This window comes from Galeopterus variegatus, unplaced genomic scaffold (assembly GCF_000696425.1).
Source record: "Galeopterus variegatus unplaced genomic scaffold, G_variegatus-3.0.2 Scaffold2618, whole genome shotgun sequence".
NCBI lineage: Eukaryota > Metazoa > Chordata > Mammalia > Dermoptera > Cynocephalidae > Galeopterus > Galeopterus variegatus.
Genome location: NW_007728729.1, coordinates 230,523 through 249,747, shown reverse-complemented (window position 1 = coordinate 249,747; position 19,225 = coordinate 230,523). Strand labels below are relative to the sequence as shown.

At 52.5% G+C, this 19,225-nt stretch overlaps 2 protein-coding genes across 3 annotated transcripts in view; both read right to left on the bottom strand.

The window, feature by feature from the left end:
* EVPL (envoplakin) overlaps positions 1–3,749 on the bottom strand; it is a 19,534-nt gene extending 15,785 nt beyond the window's left edge. Inside the window, exons 1-3 of one of the 2 annotated variants that reach the window (XM_008582453.1) lie at positions 3,476–3,749; positions 922–1,021; positions 27–181 (exon numbers count right to left, since the gene is read on the bottom strand). In XM_008582453.1, the coding sequence (XP_008580675.1) occupies positions 27–181; positions 922–1,021; positions 3,476–3,573 (353 nt within the window). In that variant the 5' untranslated portion in view covers positions 3,574–3,749. The remainder of the gene's footprint in view (positions 1–26; positions 182–921; positions 1,022–3,475) is intronic. The other variant, XM_008582452.1, reaches the window with a different exon arrangement.
* Positions 3,750–11,185: 7,436 nt separating this feature from the next.
* SRP68 (signal recognition particle 68kDa) overlaps positions 11,186–19,225 on the bottom strand; it is a 41,826-nt gene continuing 33,786 nt past the window's right edge. Inside the window, exons 11-16 of the mRNA XM_008582465.1 lie at positions 18,051–18,207; positions 17,346–17,440; positions 15,230–15,359; positions 13,502–13,577; positions 12,995–13,047; positions 11,186–12,346 (exon numbers count right to left, since the gene is read on the bottom strand). Of these exons, the coding sequence (XP_008580687.1) occupies positions 12,119–12,346; positions 12,995–13,047; positions 13,502–13,577; positions 15,230–15,359; positions 17,346–17,440; positions 18,051–18,207 (739 nt within the window). The 3' untranslated portion in view covers positions 11,186–12,118. The remainder of the gene's footprint in view (positions 12,347–12,994; positions 13,048–13,501; positions 13,578–15,229; positions 15,360–17,345; positions 17,441–18,050; positions 18,208–19,225) is intronic.

Sequence of the window (19,225 nt, the reverse complement as noted above, 5' to 3'; positions counted from 1 at the left end):
CCCAGCCCCAGCCCCAGCCCACTCACTCCCTCTCAATCTCCTCGGCTTGCGGGTGCTTGAGCCGCCGGGCCTTGTCCACATCCAGGAAGAGGTCCTTGAGCAGCACCTCGGCCTGCTTCAGGCTGCGGCCCGTCTCCTGCTGGTGCTGCAGGGCCTGGCTCTGCTCACTGTTCAGCCGGTCCTGTGGGCGGAGGACAGCGAGCCTTGTCTTCGCTGCTGTGGCACTGTGGGCCTGAGCCCCACCCTTGGGACCCCAGCTGCAGTGGCCAAGCTTGGGGCTTACACCAGGGAGTGGCCAGGCCCAGTGTATTAGGCTTCATGGCTGGCTTAACACCAGCACAGCCACGTTAAACCACTTTTCACACTCTTCCCCTGTCCCTTCTCTGCTCTGGGAACTGGCCAGCGAAATTCCTCATGACCGTTATCATCAAAGGAACGTCTGGTGGGCTGGGGGAGCCGGCTTCGGGCTGCAACGCTTTGCACTGACATAGTGGTGGCACTAATTAGAAGCCTACGCCCTAACCGACCAGATGTTAACAGCCCACAGGGGCTGTCACCTTGCATTCCACTGATTTTGAAATTGCCCATGACTCTGCCAGAACCCTCAGAGGCTCATAAACCTCCTGCTCTCCTTTGTTTGGGGGAACTGATCTGACTCAGTCTCCCCTCCGCGTCGGTGGAGAAAAGCCTCTTGGCTGAAATGGTGCCTGGCTCGAGTCTCTCCCTTTTCTCTGTCTCCCCAAACCTAACACAGTGCACCTGTGGGGCAAGCTGCAAGGATAATGGGGGAAGCCCGGGGCCCCTCCCCTTGGTCCCCAATGTTGGGAGCCCACTGTGTGTTTAGGGAGCGGGCAGTGAAGGACGAGGGTTGTCTGTCCCATCTTCACCCTCACCAGGGGCCACCTGCTGCATGAGCCTCACCTGCTGCAGCCTTTTCTGCGTCTCCAGGATGTCCCTCTCCACCTGGTCGGCATTGGCTTGCATGCGGGAGATGAGCAGGGCCAGTTCCTGGGTGGCAGCCCTGGTGGGTGTGGGGGACAGAGGGCAACATGGTAGAAAAGACCACCCTGTGACCCACCCAGGTGGGGTCCCTTGTCCTCCCTCCGACCCATCCCACCCTCCTCACTGCCCTGGAAGGAGGAGCCCATGGCCTGAAGGGACTCTCCTGCTGGAGACTGTGACATATTCAGTCCTGGAGGTGGGGGGAGAGCACTGTCCCCACATGAGGGTTCCAAAAGTGAGGGGGAGCCCATGGCCTGAAGGGACTCTCCTGCTGGAGACTGTGACATATTCAGTCCTGGAGGTGCGGGGAGAGCACTGTCCCCACATGAGGGTTCCAAAAGTGAGGGTCCCAGCTGTGTGTGGCTTTGGGGAGCAGGTGAGCCCTGGGCACCGCAGCCTCAGCCAACTGTCCTCCCAGCTGCCTGCCCGCTTCCTCGGTTGGTGGGCAGGTGGCCCAGAAGTATGTGAATCACCGACTCAGCTGCTAATACCTGAGGCAGCCTGGCTGGTCCCTGGGGAAGGGCCACTGGGCTGGCTGGGGCCGGGGAGCAGCAGCATGTCCTCCACTCCAGTTTCCCCCATCCCGGCTTGTTGCCCCCCCATCCCTCCCCCAGTCAGGGGGACAGCTGCCATCTAGAAGAGCCACGGTGTGGGGGCAGGGGGAGGCCAAGGGTTGCTGGGTTGTTGGGTTGCTGGGGCACCCCAACATTCTCCAGTTCAGGGGTTCATAGCCCAGATTGGGACCTAACTTGCTCTGGGTCACTCAGTCAGGAACAGAGGGTGAGCCTGCTGCCTGTTTCCATGTATTCATTCAGCAGCCTCTGTAGAGCACCTGCCGTGTGCATTCATTCAGCAGCCTCTACTGAGCACCTACTGTATGCTTACACTCCCTCTCTGTGGGTTAGAGAGTCAAGCAAACCTAAACAAAGGCAGATGGTCCAAGCCTCATGAGCACCGTGCCCTGCAGAAGTCACAGTCCTGGGGAAGCCTTCACTGGGCTGGAACCAGAGGTCAAAGGACGAGCCCCCCAGGCAGAGGGGCAGTGCCAGTGAAGACACAGAAGTCTGAAAAAAGTCTGTGGCCAAGACAGACTGGGTTTGATCCTTCTCCATCATTACTGCTGCGTGACCTTGGGCAAGTTACTCAACCTCTCTGTGCCCGAGGTTCCTCCCTTATAAAGTGGGTTTTAATAATAATATCTACTTCGCAGGGTTACTGTGAGTATTAGAAGAATTAATCCATGTGAAGTGTCCAGTGCAGAGCCTGGTGCAGAGCAGGACCCCGTACGTGTTAGTTTTTATTCCATTAGAGTGTAAGTGCCTTGAAGGCAGGGACTGTGGGTTCTGTTTATGGTGGAATCCCCAGTGCCTATAACAATCCTGGCACACAGTAGGTGCTCAGTAAGTATGTGCTGAATGAGTGGGTTGCACATGAGGGGAATGAGGAGCCCTCTTTTGGAGGTTGCAGCCAGACCCAACAGGACCCTGTGGACCGAGCTGCCCAAGCTGGGAACACACTGCCCAGGAGCCTGCCTGGAGATGGGGAGCTGTGGGCCCTGAGCCCCAGGCGGCCCGTCCTCAGGTGGGGCCTCCCAGGAGGGCTGCCCCACCAGGAGCTGCACACTCCACCCTGGGCTGGGCTGAGGTGCCCTAGGGAGGACAGGTCACTCCAGCGAGAGTCTTAACCGCTGTCTTCTCCATCCGCCCAGACGCCCAGCCCTGGCGTTGGTGCCTGATCCCTATCAGGGTAATGGGCACCCCCACCCCCACCCCCACACCAGCCTTTCATCTCTGCTCTTATCTCGACACCTGGGACCAAGACGGGCTGCCATCTCCACCTGCAGAGGAGGCTGAAGCCATCAAGCAGGAAGAAGGCAGCCAAGTCTGTCTGCAGAGAGCTGGGTGGCCCAAAGCAGGCACAGCACCCCTTCCACACACCCACAAGAAAAGGAACTCCCCAACTCCTGAACAAAACTACCAAGGCTGCGGTGGGGACACTAGGGAAAACTATGGCTGAGGCAGAGGGCACCACAGCCCCTGCCTCCCTGCACCCAGGTCCCCCCACTGTGCCCAAGGATTATCCCAGCCAAGTGGAGCTTGGGGACAGAGCCATGGATTGGGAGCCAGGCTCTCCTGTCTCCCAGACTCCCGGCACAGGCAGGAAGCTGTTCAGGCCCCTTTCTAGCACCTCACTTGCACAGAGGCCTCAACCCATGGCCCTCAGGCCCCCAGGACCCCCCTAGAGAATGTGGGGAACCCCAAGCCATCCCCTGCTTCCTGCCAGGGCTGGAGCTCAGCCTGGAACTCCTGAGGCAGGGAGAGTCCACCCTGGGGCCCCTTGGCCTTGGGACACTAAATGCCAACACTGGGCTGGCCCTGGGCTCCACGCTGCCACCACCAGGGGGCTGCAACATCTGGGCCCCACACCACCCTCATCCCACCTCCCAGGCTCCCCATACCCTGACCCTGCTCACCGGCTGTGCTTGCTGGGGGAGCCCTTTGGAGAGCCCTTGGCTGGGGACCCCTTGGGGGACCCCTTCCCCTGGGAGCCTTTGCTCAGCCCCTTGAACATGGTCGTAAGGCAGGTGCCAGCTCAGACTGGGCTCAGCTGGAGGAGGAAGGCAGGTGGGCAGCGGGCGTGCGTCTTCGCTGGCTGGTCGGTTGGGCTCTGGCGAGGTGGGGCAACTGGGCACCAGGAAGGCAGTTTCTGGGAGGCCCCTCCCTGCAGGTGAGGTGCGAGCTGCAGCGGCGCATGCACCTCGCTCACCGCGCCTGCACAACCAGTCTGGAAGGAAAGGGCACGGCCCAGAGGCGGGGCGCCGAGCCTGCCTGACTCCCACAGAACGTTTGGACTTGTTACACCCACATGCCCAGAGGGAGTGCAGCAGCGATCACACCCAGACAGAGAAACAGCCAGGGCCAGGAGGGCCGGGCTGGAGGCAGACAGCTGCACACATGCAGGCGCAGGCTCAGGGACACACCGGCTCAGCCAGGGAGGCCCCAGCCCAGTAGCGCTGGGTTAATGAGCATCTCCAGCCCGCTCCACTCCAAGAGGCCCCGCTACCAGGCAGGTCCCCACCTGGGGCCCATTCCCTGCCAGGAGAGGGGGGCCAGCCCAGGGCTCCAGGGCTCCGCTCACTATTCTCCACTGATGTGATGGGGCAGCGAGGGAGCATTCGTCTCAGACAGCTGGCACAAGGTACATTTCAAAAAGTGGGTACCACCGAGCCGGTTCCCCAGGACATGACCCAGCAGTTCCACTGCCCCATCTCCCTGGCTGGCTCAGGGTCATCCCATCCGTCCATGGCTCCAGAGCTGGATGTGTTAGGATGCGCGTCGCTGAACCCTCTGAAGATTCTAGGCTAGCTCCAGAGTGGCCTGGCCGCCCACTGGCCGCTCTCCCTGGGAGCCACCAGCATTGGCCTCAGGCGCCGCTGAGCCAGGCTCTGGCTGAGCCCACTTGGAATCCACTGCACTGGGGTTTTCCCACCGGCTCTGCACCTCTATGCTCCCCTCCCTGGAAATGGCCCCGGGTGGCTTTTACAAAGTCAGATTGAGTGGCTGACCATGATGCCAGTTTATTGGCCTTTTCCTCACGTTGAAGGCCAGGGATGCTGCCCCCTTGGGGTCTGCAAGAAGAGGGTGGATGCCCCCCACTGTTCCAGGCCCTCATTTCACTGGCCCTGCTCAAGAAGCCCCTTCTGTAGATGTGGAATCGTTCCCTGAACTCATCACTGAAAACCACGCAGTTGTGGCAGGAGGAGGGATTGAGGAGGAGAAGGTGGAGGGACACAGATGGCTGGGATGTTCTGGAAGCCTCACTGAGGACAGAATACATCCCACTGGCAGAGGAAGGTCCCAGCAGATTGGGGAAACCAGGGACAGAGGCCTGAGACTGGCCACATTTCCCAGTACGGCACAAAGGCCTGAGTCCACTGGACTTGGCCCAGGAGAGGGGACAGTGGCAGTGGGGGTGGGCAGGGCAGCAGGAGGCCCTGACAGAACAAATAGCAACAAGGAAACAAAATGATCCTCTGCTCCCTGCTGAGTGATTAGTGAGATGGCGCCAAAGATGAGAGGCCATCCCGTCTCCGTCTCCAGCCCCACTCTCCACTCCCTGCCTGCAGTCAGCTGCTCGTAGAAAGGGCAGTGGGGGTGGGCAGGGCAGCAGGAGGCCCTGACAGAACAAATAGCAACAAGGAAACAATATGATCCTCTGCTCCCTGCTGAGTGATTAGTGAGATGGCGCCAGAGATGAGAGGCCATCCCGTCTCCGTCTCCAGCCCCACTCTCCACTCCCTGCCTGCAGTCAGCTGCTCGTAGAAAGGGGCCATTTGTTTAAATGACTGCAGGGCCCAGGGTCAGCCCTCACCACCAGCCCCTCTTCTCAATCCCAGGAGTCAGCACAGCTGCCGTCGCTTTTGAGACTGGGCCCTCCGGGAAGGTGGTGGTCAGGCCAGGGGGAAAGATGTCCAGACTCCAGTCCTGGGAGCAGCTAGGGGAGAGGGTTGGGGCTCTGGGCAGAGGTCTGGAACATGAGGGCTTTGCCTGTCTCTGCAGGAGCCCTCCTAGAAATAGACGAGCACTCTAGGGGCCCTCACACGTCACAGAGATTAAGGGTTAATTGATTCACTGCAAGAAAAACCAGAGCTGACTTCCTGGTGTGACCGTCTAATGCCAGATCAAATCAGACCCAGCTCCCCAGATAAGGGCTGCTGGGCAGTGGGCAAGAACACCCCGGGCTCTGAGGCAATTTATCACTGCAGGACGCTCCTGCTCAGATGGCAGCAACATTGGCCCCCAAGAATAAAATGCAGGAGAAAGGACAGGGACACAGAAAGAGACGTGGCCATCTTCGTGCTTCACCTCTGGCCTCTGACCCTTTGGAGAGAGAAGAGAGTGTTTCATTCAGAAGGCCAGGGTGGGACTGACCCCCACCATGGGGACCCTCAATGCTCGGCTGTGAATGGCAGTTGAGCATTTGAAGGTGCCTGGTCCAAACGGACGTGCTCTGTGTAAAATTCACACTGATTTCAAAACTTCCTATGGAAAAAAGGTGTAAAATACCTCATTATTAATTTTTTATATTGATTACATGTTGAATGATATTTTGGATCTATTGAGTTAAATGTAGTTTTTAATTTCACCTGTTGCTTTTTACTTTTTTGAATGTGGCTACTGAAAGATTTAAAGTTTCAGATGGGAATTGCTGTGTGGCTCACATTAGAACTCTATTGGACAGCTCTGACCTGGAGCTGGACAGGGCGCCCCAACTTTCAACCTTCCCAGGCCTCGGCCCCTGCCACGCCTTCCCCCTTTGAAGGACCTGGCTTCTTGTCCTGCCCCTCTCCCGGTTCTGGTCTCCTGCTCTGTGGATTGAGAGGTGTGAGATCAAACGGTCCCCATGGCTCCCCCCAGCCCTGTGCCACTGTGACTTCCAGTGGCAGGTTCCTCCCATCGCCCCACCTAGAGCTCCAGGCTGATGTGGCAGCTCCCAGCTCCAGGGGCCTGAGGCCTGAGCCGGCACTGGAAGCCCGCACAGCCAGGCCCAAGGCTGCTGGGCATAGCCGGGCACACTGCAGCTGGACCACAGGGTGTCCACTCTCCTCCCACTCAGGGCACTCCTGCAGGAGGGCAATCTTCTCCCTGCTGAAGCAGATGGTGGCAACTGCCTCCTCTGTCCTGGGAGTCATACTCTGCCAGGCTCCCATATGCTACCTGATGAGGACAGGCTTCACCGCCTCTGGAAATTGCTCTGTGTTTGTACAAAAGCTCTGTCACCAGATCCTGAACTGGTGGACTGAAGCTGAATGATAAACTGCTTTCCTCACGCTTTCCTGGCCCGCTGAGGAGTGGAGGCGCCTCCACCAGCTGGACCTAGAGAGGACACAGGACGGGAGTTCAAGGCACGAGCTTCCTTCCATCGCCCACAGGCGCAGGGTCGGGGGGAGTGCAGAGGCCACAGCCCCGGGAGTCAGCAGGGCCTTCTGGAAGAGGCTCTTCTGACTGCAAATCTGCTCAACAAGCTTGGCAAAAAGAAATGTTGAAGGTCTGCCTGGAGAGAAGCAAAAGGTGACATGGCCCGCCTAGCTAGAGCAGAGCAGGGAGGGACAGAAATGGTTATTCCAACTTTTAGGCCTTTTACAGGTAGGGTCTAGAGGAAACAACTAAAAAGACCCCCCAAAAAACAACCAAACCCTATGTCAACAAGTAAGATTCCCCATACCACATGGCAAGAGACAGAACACAGCGGGGACCCCAGGAGTCTTCAAGTCCAAGGCTGCCTTGGGGTGTCGATCCCTCCCTAGGAACGATCCCTCTTCCCTAGCCTTGGGCCACAGCGGCCAGCCCCAGTTCACTTGTGGCACTGGTGTCTGGGCAGCCCAGCCACCACCCACTGCACAGCAACCCCTACATCCAGAAGCTGGCAGCCCGCCCAGTCTTGCTCAGGACCTGCTGGGCCTCCAGGTTTCTCCAAGTTGCCCATGGGCTCTGGGCCTCTCTGCCACCTTTAAGACAATGACTGCTCTTAATTACTGGGTCTAGGAACCTGTAGCCCTATTGTGGAGAAGTTCAGGTTTGACGAAGGTGACTAATAACTGTGTCCATGACAAGGTAAACAGCCCAGCCCGGCAGCTGGAGAAAGTTCTACTGGCTGTACTGAAGCGCAGTCCCCATTCACTGGCCTGAGGAAGAAAAAGGTTTATAAAACAAATACACAAACACAAAAAGGAAAGAGCAAACTAATAACAGTCCTCGCAGCGGAGGGGCAGGCCTGCCTAATCTTTGTTGCCGGGCAATTGGAAAGAGGAGAGGAAGCTGCCGAGCACAGCAGGGAAGCTCGTTAGAGTCACCCTGCTGCCCTGGTGGCATTGTCATCTCAGCAGGACTCAGCTTAGGGAAAGGGACAGAGAAGGGCAAAGGCTGGCTCTGAGCGGAAGGGTCTCTCCCTCCTAAGCTACGTTGGCAGCCCACACTCACCATCCTGGGCAGCAGCTCACTGCAAGGCTGCGGTGAGAATGTGTCTCTACACCTTCCTCCTAGTAAATTTGAGAAACAGATGCCCCTATTTTACAGGTGATGGCATCTGCTCAGAAGCTAAGCAGGTTGTGCAGGGCCATATAGCAATAAGCACTGGGGCAGGGATCCATATGCTTGATGGACCCTGGACACCTGCTGTCCCCACTATGTGGCTTTTTGGGCAGCATGGAAGGCCTTGGGTGGCCGGACCTTCGCCCAGCCATACCCCCTCTATTCCACCGGTAAACCAGTTTCACAGACCTGGGTACCTGCCTGTTGTTGTACCTGCTTCTTGCTAGAAGACCCCTGGGAAAAGTTCAGCCTGATAGAAAGGATGTGATTCTTTTCGAAGTGGGGAGGATTTGTTCAACCACAGACTGAGCAGAATGTAGCTGCAGTTAATGGAGGTGAACAAAACCATTTGCTGAAAACAGGGACCACAGAGAAAGAAGGCTCCTTTCAACACAATTCCCACACAATTGAAATCACCATGGCAAAGAGATGGCTGAAGGAGAAGAGCAGTCCGATTGCCTTGAAGTTCGCAGCAGGTCTCTGCTCTGGCGTGGAGCTGCTCCACAGACGGCTGGTCTCCGATGGGGTTGTTCCAGGGCTGTTAAGGCGGATGTGAGAACCCTGTCCGCAAAGTAAAAGCCCAAAACACCAGGGCTTAGATCACAGCCCCTAACTACTTGAAAAGGTCTGACAACGGTCCCCATGAGTATTCCATCATTATCCGTCATTTGAGATGATATTTTCTCTAACTCGTACCAAATAATACCTCTCGCTGACACTTGCAGAGCCCTTACTGTTCCAGGTGATGCTTAGAACAGAGAGCAGACCCACTGAGGCCTGGGACTGTTTCCACGCATGGATCCCACAGCCAGACTTCTGGTCCATCCCTGGGAAGTGCCCCTAGCCATGGCCCCTTCCAGGCTCTACCTCCGGCACCCACCTGCACAAGGGCCTCTAACATCTAACAGACCAACAGGTTAGATTATTCCAGCTGGTGTTGTCAGGATGCGGACAGTTTCCAATTTATTCTGTCTTGGAACATCGATAAATCTTACAGCTAAATCTGGTTTCCATCTCCTCTGTAGCAATAAGTGTCTTCAAAAGAAAAATTAGAACCAACACATATTTTTGCTATCTTTGGATATTTTCCTAGCCCTCTGAGTGTTCCAAGCCTTTCAAGGCTGTAGACAGCAACGTGCTGTTTAGAATTCTGTGATCAATTAGCTTTTTTGTGTAATTAATGATACCTTGTGTGTGAAAAATTAGCATTGCCACAGTGATGACAGTGAACAGAAGGCGTCAGCCTTCCTCTCCTAAAGGGGGTGAAGCCATCACCTCAGCATTTGGGAGGAAAGACCTGCTTTGGTCCAGGGCCATTGTGGGTTCAGGGGTGCACTTCTGTGGGCCATCACCTCACGGCCATGGTGAAAAGCTCAGGTTGTCACCAGGGGAAGGAGACAGGAGCCAAGCCCAGAAGAGTTTCATCTGAAACTGGGAATCCAAGAATTCTCACTTGACTTAATGCAAAACCAGAGAAGAGACAGTACATGGAAATATATGGAAAAGAGTAAAGCCCGGAGACTGAGCAGCGACATGCCAGCACCTTGGCCACCTCACACTCCCTCTAATGTGTTTCCCGACAAAACCCACAGGGCTGGCCTCGAGTGGTTGTTCAGCTTGAGACCATCACAGGTAGGAAAATGAAAACCATTCACATGGCAGATCTCAGGCAGGTCTGAAACACAGAGAGACTGAGTGGAGCTTCTCGATATTGGGAGATGGAAGACTTCCAGAGTCAGACCTGCTGGCAATTCCAGAGTCCATCCTGGAAGGGGGATGTGAGCCCACACAACCGGAAAAGATCCATTTAAAACAGTGCACACCCACTCAGGGCACCGTGAGCTCCCACTTGGGTCCCTGTTCTGTGGGAAGGCAGGACCATGTGGCCTCTGAAGTGTCCTCCTGTGCAACTATCCAGCAAACAGTGTGCTAGCCCCAGGGCCAGCGGGGCCTCACACGGACTCTATTCCCATAAGAGGCAAAGCCACTTCCTGGGTCTGAGGACAGGATGGGGTCCCGTTTCTGGTGTTCTGTCCCTGGGACAAGCCTGCTTAATGTCCAGGATCCTGTGTGAAGGGATGTGTGAGCTCAGAGACTGCAGCCCCGCCAGGTTTGTCTTGTTATGTAAATATGTGATTTTAACACTAAACATAGTGGTCTAAATCATCTTGTCATAGCCTCATGGCTGACAACAGCCAATACTACTCAAAGTGCCTGGCAGGTCACGGGGAGGAATGAAATTTCTAGTGTGGCCATGAGAGAGACAGACAAAGCATTAAGCAATCTTAAAAAGGTGCAATCAGAATGATTTGCTGCAGTCAATGAGCAAGACAAAGGGACATCTTGAGGAAGATGAGGACAAACAGCCAGAACCCTTACAAACTTCTCCAGCCCCGCACCCTCACATTGTGAGGGACACTGGGGCAAAGCAGGCTGCAGACTACCTGCCTGGTGGGGTCTTGAGTTGGGTTCTTGAAGCTGGAAGACGGCCCGGCTGTCAGCACAAGCCGAGGAGATGGAGAACACAGGCCTACAGCCCTGGGGCTGCCAAATGCACTAGGGACGGGGGAAGAGGGTAAGGGTAAGAATGAAGCCCCCCAGCGTTCCTTCAGCCCATCAGTGACACTGACCTGAGCCTCCAGGACCAAAACCCAGGACCTCAACCTGAGATCAGTATCTGTGCTATACCTTCAAAGGGAGTGGGAAGGATACTCCTAAACTACATGGCATAAGTGATGAAACTTTCAATAAACAAAAAGAAATGAGCTTCCTGAGGCTCTCTGACCCAAAGCAAATCCCAGGGGAAGAGAGATCCAGTCTCCAAGCATCTTGATTCCTTGACAGCATACAATCCTAGCAAGTCCAATTTGTCTTCCCACCATCCTTTTCTAGCTCCTGGCCATCCCTTCCTGCAAGCTGCCGGGAATCCATTCTGAAATAACTCCCAGACCTTCAGCCAGTCAGCCTTCTCTTCAAGCTGTCGAGTCTGCTCGATGTCTGAATACATCTATGCCAAGGTTTCTTCGTGGATTTTCCTTCCTATGGGACAAGTGAGTTTTGACTTCCAAAGGGACTCAGAGGTGTCATGTATATTTCACGTTTAAATCACTTTTATTCCTTGCTTTCTTTACATTGGTTTGTGACTTCTATTACTGATGATATTATAGAAATAAAAAAGGATAACTAGGGAAAAAAAATAAAAGGGTAAGGAAGGACACGATCAAAATGTAATGGCATCTAAGAATTACAGACTGGGAACTCGTTTTAAAAACTCGAACACATCCATATTTGGCATCAACCATACCCACTTGCCAGGAAGACAGGATACACTTGACCTCACAGGGTCATACCACCAGGTCCCCGAGGAGAGAACTGAGATGGATGTGACGGAGAGCATGTAAAAAATGGGCACAGTCTCCATCATCTTTGCCTTTTAATACAAGATTTGGTTTCATCATTTCTGAATGTGACATATTTCTTTTAAAAATAGAGCTCTCTGCTTGTTCTGAAACTTCTTAAAGTTCACTTGGAGGTGAAGGGCAGTAAGGCTGACCATAATTCTGGGGTGACATTGCCAGTGTTTCATAGTCGTGGACAAAATCTTCAAGAGATTCTGGATGCTCACAGCAAGGATGAGTTCATTGCAAATCTGTGGTACTGAAGAAACAGGACAAAATGCTCCAAGGCCCCATCTGTGCCTGCTGTGGACTCCCTGCGCACATTACTGACAAAAGGTAATCAGTCATGGCTCACAGGGGACCAGGCAGAAGCGGCCCCTCCCGAAGGAGGTACAGGAGACAGAGTGACCCTGCACATGTCTACCAGAGGATGATGGGGCCTTCTAACACACTGGTTAAGAATGTGAGGGCACAAATACACAAGACGTAGGAACGCAGGGCTGAAGATGTTAAGCTCCTACCCTGGGCCAATGTAGACCTGGGTTTAATATCATGGAACTTGCTGGGATTTTCTCACAATACAGATTAAGAGTCAGAATCTCCCCCTGCCCCTGAGGAAGAGCCTGGTTAGCTCCTGAATCCAAAGATCCCCTTGATGTATCCGGTGAGGCCACTCTTGGTTTTCTGCTCCAACTTGTCCTCAAGGGGTGGGAAAGCCACATGGTTGAGGGCCAGGTCAAAGAACAAAGGCTTGCAAGGGATGGGCTGGAATCCTGGTGGGAAGTGCACGAGGTTGGCTTGCTTGGTGACGAGGGAAGGGTCCAGGCAGAATGTTTCAAACCGTTCAACCAGAGGCTGGAAGTCAAATCAAAAGGAGGAATCCAAGCATTAATCACAGGAGACCCTCAGGGGAGCCTTCGCTACGCGCCAAGTGCCCAGCTTGGTGCCTTCCATTTGCTATCTCATTCAATCCCCACCATGTCCTGCAAGGAGCTGCTGTCATGTCCCTGTCTTATAGGTCAGAGTCACTGAAACCTAGAGAAGTTAAGAGAGGGCGGGTCTGTTGGCCGTCTGACATAGAGTTCTTTCTTTCTTTCTTTCTTTTTAAAAAAGATGACCGGTAAGGGGATCTCAACCCTTGGGCTTGGTGTTGTCAGCACCACACTCAGCCAGTGAGCCAACCAGCCATCCCTATATAGGATCCGAACCTGTGGCCTTGGTGTTATCAGCACCGCACTTTCCCGAGTCCCGAATGAGCCACGGGCCGGCCAAGAGTTCTCACCCAGGGTGCTACTCGGCACAACAAGTCGTTCTCAACCCTTGGACCTGGGACGACCTAGACACCTAACAAACTTTATACAGGCAGCTTTCAGCTCTTTAAGTAAAAGAAGGGAAGTAGGAGGTTTCCTTAGAAATTAAGAGTTCTCCACTCTACAAACGGTTATACATTTCTATTGAGTTACTAATCCTACTCTTTATTCCTCAAAAGCCACACAGACTTACCTTATTGTCCTTGACCTGGAAGGAAGTCTCTGTTTGATGGGAGTCATTAGCATCTGAAAGTTTCACAGAGATTCAGTGAGAAGAGACACTTAGAACACTACAGTCACAATTGAGGCCTATCACATACTTGACTTCTACACCCCTAGAGCAAAGGTAGCCAGCATGTGGGGAAGTTAGCCCTCTCGCTCCTGGGTCCAAATTCTGCTGAGAAGTGGTGTAGAGAGACAAGAAAGCCCAGATCCAATGCTGTCAGCCCAGGGAAGCTAGCACAGTCGTACTGAAGATAATACAGAAGACAGAACAATGGTGTTTCTCTAAACCCTTCTACAGAATTCGATGCCTAATGTGGCAGAAGTAAAAGCAGGACAAAATAAAAATCTTATAATAGATTAAGCAAAACAACTGCTTTCAGTCTTAAAATAGTAGTATAGGGTGTGGGAGAGAAGAGGTATGGCAGGGAAGAGAAATCTGGGCATACAGGGAGCAAACACCAGGCAGGGAGCTCACCTAGGATGGCCGCGGCCTGCAGGGAGCATTTCTCTGAGCGCACTTGCGCGATGAGCTCTTGCACATCAGGCAGGTCCTGTAATGATTTAGAAAACGTGCACTCACGCGCAGGGGCCAGGCCAGAGAAGCACACCAAACCAACCTGAGTTAAGTGATCCCACTGGTATTTTCACAGGATTTTAACCTTTTTAAAGGTTATCTCTATTAAAAACAAACAAAAAAACTAGCCTGTTGCAAATGGGAAAAGCCATGCTATGACTTAAATGATAATGCCTAGAAACAGTAATGATGATAATGATAATATTCATAAATAAATTTATCATACACTAAACATATTATGTGTCAGGTATTGTTCTAGGAAGTCTACATAACTGCTAATTTAACCTTCAGGATAATCCTGAGGTAGTCTGTACTCCCATTTTACAGACGAGAACACCGAAGCATGGAGAGGTTAAACGATGTGCCAGTCACACTCCCAGTGGTAGCAGAGCTGGGATTCAGACCAGGTCGTCTGGCCCAAGGGCCTAGGCCCTCAACCACTGCATCCCACCGCTTCTACATGGGTGAGGCAATTCTCTTGGCCTCAGTCTCTTCCTGCATAATGGGAACGACCTGATAGGGTCTGCATACCAGACGCCTTCCTGTCTCCATCTCTGACACTTTCCCCCAAGACCATTAGGCCCTATGGTCAGATGAGTATTTGTAAAACACCTTTTTTTCCTGAGTTGAACAATTCACATTGGTTTACCCGATATGACGTCCCACTGTGGCAATGCTGCCACCCCTGCTCCCCAGCCCCACCCCATTCTCTTCTCCTCTCTGCCTTGCTTGAGGCCTCTCTTACTTCTTTTGTATGCACAGATGGGCTCCTGCATGCAAATCCTGCAACAAAACCACCAGCTCTTTGAAGGCAGAAACCAGGTTCATTCCTCATCCCTCGGGGGCCTAGTGTTCCTCCGGGCAAACAGCAAGAGCCCCTAGCAGCAGCCCTCACACACTGGCTTGTGACTACATTAATAACAGTAACCTTAGTTTGCTTTTCTAAACAGTCTCTACTTGTAAAATATACAAGGGTTCCTTGAACCAGCCAATGTTTTAGTAAGCTCTGCAACACTGCAGCAGTCCACAAGCTTAAGGAGCTAGTTGTCATTCAACAATCAGGAAAATAAAGCAAGCCAAGGAGGAGGAAGGGTGCTCAAAACGCCTGGAGGTCCTGTTAAAATGCACGTTCTCTTGAGGACTGCATTTCTACAGCTCCGATGCTGCTGGTCTTGGACACACTCTGTGCGGGGAGGCTTCACCACTGGTTCTCAATTTTTCTGCACCTGAAGTCATGAGGGTCTTTTAAAAAACTCAATGCCCATTCCAGACCCCACACCAATTAGAACCAGAATCTCGGGAGGGGGGGGCGAGGTGAGATGCAGACATCTGTCTTTTAAATCTTCCCAGGCAATTCCAGTGCATAGCCAAGTCTGAGATCAGTACTCCAGGGCTTTTTTTTTTAACCAGAGAAATGGCTTTCCTTCTTCATATCTAAATCCTGCTCAGGCCTGGGACACAGACATGAGTTACACAGCCTGCGGCACTCGGGCAGCCAGGGACACAGCAGGTCCTATGGGTGACCAGGGAGGACCAGCCCAAGAAGGAGTCAAGCTGTCTTAGCCTCACAGCCCTACACAGGCTCACTATATAACTTCCCAGGGTTTGGAGGAGAGGCCAATATCTCACCTTTAGGCTGTTCTTGAAGGCACCTGCATCAGAAGTCACTTCGTTTGCATATTTCAGGACTCTGTCATACAGGACAAGGGCTTCGCTCCACTTCTTCACCAACACGTAGGACTGAGCAATGAAAAAACACCTGATGGGGAGGGGAAAAGAGCCACAGTATTCTAAAGCAACACTTACCCAAGACCACGACTTTCCCTGCAGGTTAGGCTAAACCATAAATTTGGAAACAAGTTTCTTTCTTTTTTTTTTTGTTTTTTAAAAGATGACCGGTAAGGGGATCTTAAAACCCTTGACTTGGTGTTGTCAGCACCACGCTTTCCCAAGTGAGCTAACCGGCCATCCCTATATGGGATCCGAACCCGTGGCCTTGGTGTTATCAGCACCACACTCTCCCGAGTGAGCCATAGGCTGGCCCGGAAACAGGTTTCTTAACTAAGGATCACTGCATGGGAGACTCCCTATACCGTAAATGTCCAGGTTTGCCAGGCTCCCCGGCAGACTCTTCCCAGCAATCAGAGATGACCATGTAGGTCCAACCCTGTCTTTACTGGCTGACTCTTCAAAGAAGGGCAGTTCCCAAAAGCAGCATGGTGGAAGCCAGGGACAGGCGAGGAGGAGGACTGCTGTCCGGCAAATGTTAATCCCACCCACTACTAATAGTTTATATGTCCAAGTCATAATCATTCCTCTCGGTTCATCTCTTTTTCAAAAACCGAACCGACAGGCGAGGAGGAGGACTGCTGTCCGGCAAATGTTAATCCCACCCACTACTAATAGTTTACATGTCCAAGTCATAATCATTCCTCTCGGTTCATCTCTTTTTCAAAAACCGAACCCAAACAAGCTTCTCTCTAGGCAAAATTCCCCTACTGGGCTCAACAGAACCTGCGTGCTGCTGCCCCTTGACAGGACAGAAGGGGCCACATGAGTGAAGATGGGGTGTCCTGGAGGACCAGGGAGCACTGGAGTTGTGAGGGCTGGCAGAGGAAGGGCAAGAATGCACAAGCTGTACTCTGTCATTCTGTCTAGAGCCCATCTTGCAGCCCAGCCCGCTTCCAAGTTACAAATAACACGATTCATTCAAGAAACTGAGAATTTCAGCTTTATCTCAATTCAGCTCAGGTTCCCTGAAATGGTTATTCTGGTTCTGCTAATTAACACCCTTTTCAGGACTTGTCCCTTTTCCATTGGGAGGGAGGAGGTAGTGAGATAGGACAGAATAGGGACACGCCCTAGGGAGGCTGCTCATAAATATTCACACTGGATCACTAGCCTACTCCTTGATTTGCAGTTAATGAACCCATAATGAGCTGAGGACAACTTAACCATCCTACCAATGAGCATGCTACACCTGGAACTTTGCAGTTTACAAAACTCGCAGCATCTGTTCACTAAGAGGAACACAAGTGCAGACAACTGCTACATGACTTTCCACCCTGACACTAGACCAGAAAGGACAAAGTAAAGGGAAAAATGACTCCACTGCGCATGACCAAAAACTTCAGAAACTCAGGGACGCATGACTGGAAGCTGATACAACTTCGCATCAGCCTGTTAGGCCTTGATTACCCTAGATCCTCCCCTGCAGCTGAATATTCCTCCTCTTAGTTAGGACAGAGAAACACTCCTGTCCCGGAACAACATATAAACCCTCCCCCGCCTGCGCCCGCTTCTGTGCATACATTTGCTTTACAATAAAGTCCTATCGTTTGAATGTTCCGTCTGTCTGTCCCCTTCCTTTTCTTTCACTGAGCGGGTGCTCACTGTGTTGCGGACTTCATTCAGTCCCGTGAAAGGTTCTCCTTCACAGTTTGACCAAGAACCTGGAGCTGCCATCTGGCAAGAACATGAGGCGGAAGGCAAGTTTAATGTGTGTGTGCCCCAACTCCCCCTGACCTATCCAAAGAGCAAACAAGGCATGCTGGAAACTACTAGCTGCAACCTTTAGTAGAGATTTCCCTTGAACGTCCTGGGCTGAATATTCTCTGGTCACAGGCAAGGTAACCATACGGTTAAGTGCCAACGACTCCATTTTCCAACAGACGGGACGTTCTCCCAATGCTTACAGAGGCACTGGGAGGCAGAAGAATGCCCTGTCTGTCCCACGGGATGTTACCTGTAAGCCTTGTACACCAGGGTCTTGAGGCCTATCTCTTTGTGGAAGGCTTTGTCCTCCTCTAAGCCAGGAAGCTGGAGCAGTTCCACCAGATTCTGCACAAGATATGCAACAAGAAAACTCATCAAGAGAAGGCCTCAGATTGAGTTTTTGACAGAAGACCTTGTGAGAAAAGTCTTTGAAGTGTGACTTGGTAGCAGCCACACCTGGTGTCACCTTCATTCCCCTCTCTGATACTGAAAGCCTATTGCTCAACTCACATCTCACCTACCTTCGGAGACTTCTCGGAGCATCTCAGCTGGAAGGGACAGCTTCCAGCTCTGAATTTTCATTTCAGAGCAACCCTTGGTCAGGATCTACACAGATGCCTTGTTTTTGTGTACGTGCCTCACAATCATACTGACAAGCTCCCAGTGGGCCAAGCAGGGTGGAACTCAGGTCTCAAAATGCTCCACAGCACCTTGGAGAGTATCTTATACAGGTGAAGTGCTCAGTGAATACCTGTAGGTTTACTAGTCTCTACATTATCAATGTGCCTGAAATATCAGGGTTCACAGACTGCTGAACCAGTACAAAACCTTTGACTTTTACCGAGCTACTAATAGCTCCTGGATGTCACAGCCCTTTCGTTATGCAAAGTTAAGCTGCTTTATATCCAACATAGGTAAAGGCCAGGGCTTTGCCTTCCCAGCCCTCAGGAGTCACCTGCAGAATGATGTCATAGAGCCGGATCAGGTCCTGGGGCCGGGGGCAGCGCTTGCTGTCATCTTCCGGCTGTTGCTGCAGCAGAGCCTTCTGCAGACCTTTAGCCATGCTCTCATTACGCTTGATTGCCGTCGACAGCTTGATGTGAGTCAGGTAGCTGGAACGTACCACGTCAGCTCAAGTTACGCTCAGGGAGGCTGACAGTCTGGGAAGAGTACTGGACTATGAGTTGAGACTAACCAAGGGGAAGTGTCGGGGTGAGGGCATGCCAGACAGCAGGGCCATTTGGCCTGGGCCTCAAGCCCAAGGGGCCCTCAATTTGGCTGCTATTCAGTGGCAAATTTGCAGGGGATCAGCATGAGACTTTGTCACAGGGTCCAAGGGTGGCATGCCAGTTTCTAGAACAAGGAACTAGATTAGTCCTTGTTAGACCTACATTATAAGGTCAGTGTGCTCGCATTATAACTACCCGACTCATGTGATGAACTCTTTTCAGAAAACAGTGAGTCGGTCTCTTTGGATGCTCATGCATACTAACAGTGTGTATATATTGAGGAGACTATGCATGACACCTGCTTATTTTAACTGTACCATCAGGTGAGCCCCTTAATATGTGGGGATAAAAACATGGTAACTGTTTAAAAATCTGTTTAAGAAGCATTCAGGCCTCTAGATCCCCATCCTACTCTGACAGAAGACTGGAGGCCATCCCTTGGAGAGGACTCAAAAGAGGCCTGTGGCCAGGGGATACAGGCATAGCTGAGAACAGGGGTTCCATAATGAACACAGGATCAAGGGATGGTCAAGTTCTGAGTGCTGACCCCTGGCCTTCTTCTCTACTAAGCTTCAAGAACAATAGCAGCCTGTGGTATTCCAGGTTTCTGACCAGCCCAAGAGAAAAAACTCTTGGAGATTCTGGATTTGGGGTGCTTGGCAGAAGACAGAGCCAGATGCCTCCAGTAAGACCCACGGATAGTGTGCCCACACACATGCACAGAGCTCCCACACAACAGGCCACATTCTTCAGCAGGACTGGGTGACCAAGGATCACCAGACACTGAAGGAAAACATCTAACAAAGAAGAGGCCAAAACCAAGGGGGAAAAGTGAGCAACCTGGAGGGACCAGACTTTGCAGGAGAAAACTTCAAAAAATATATTATTAATCCCAGAAAGA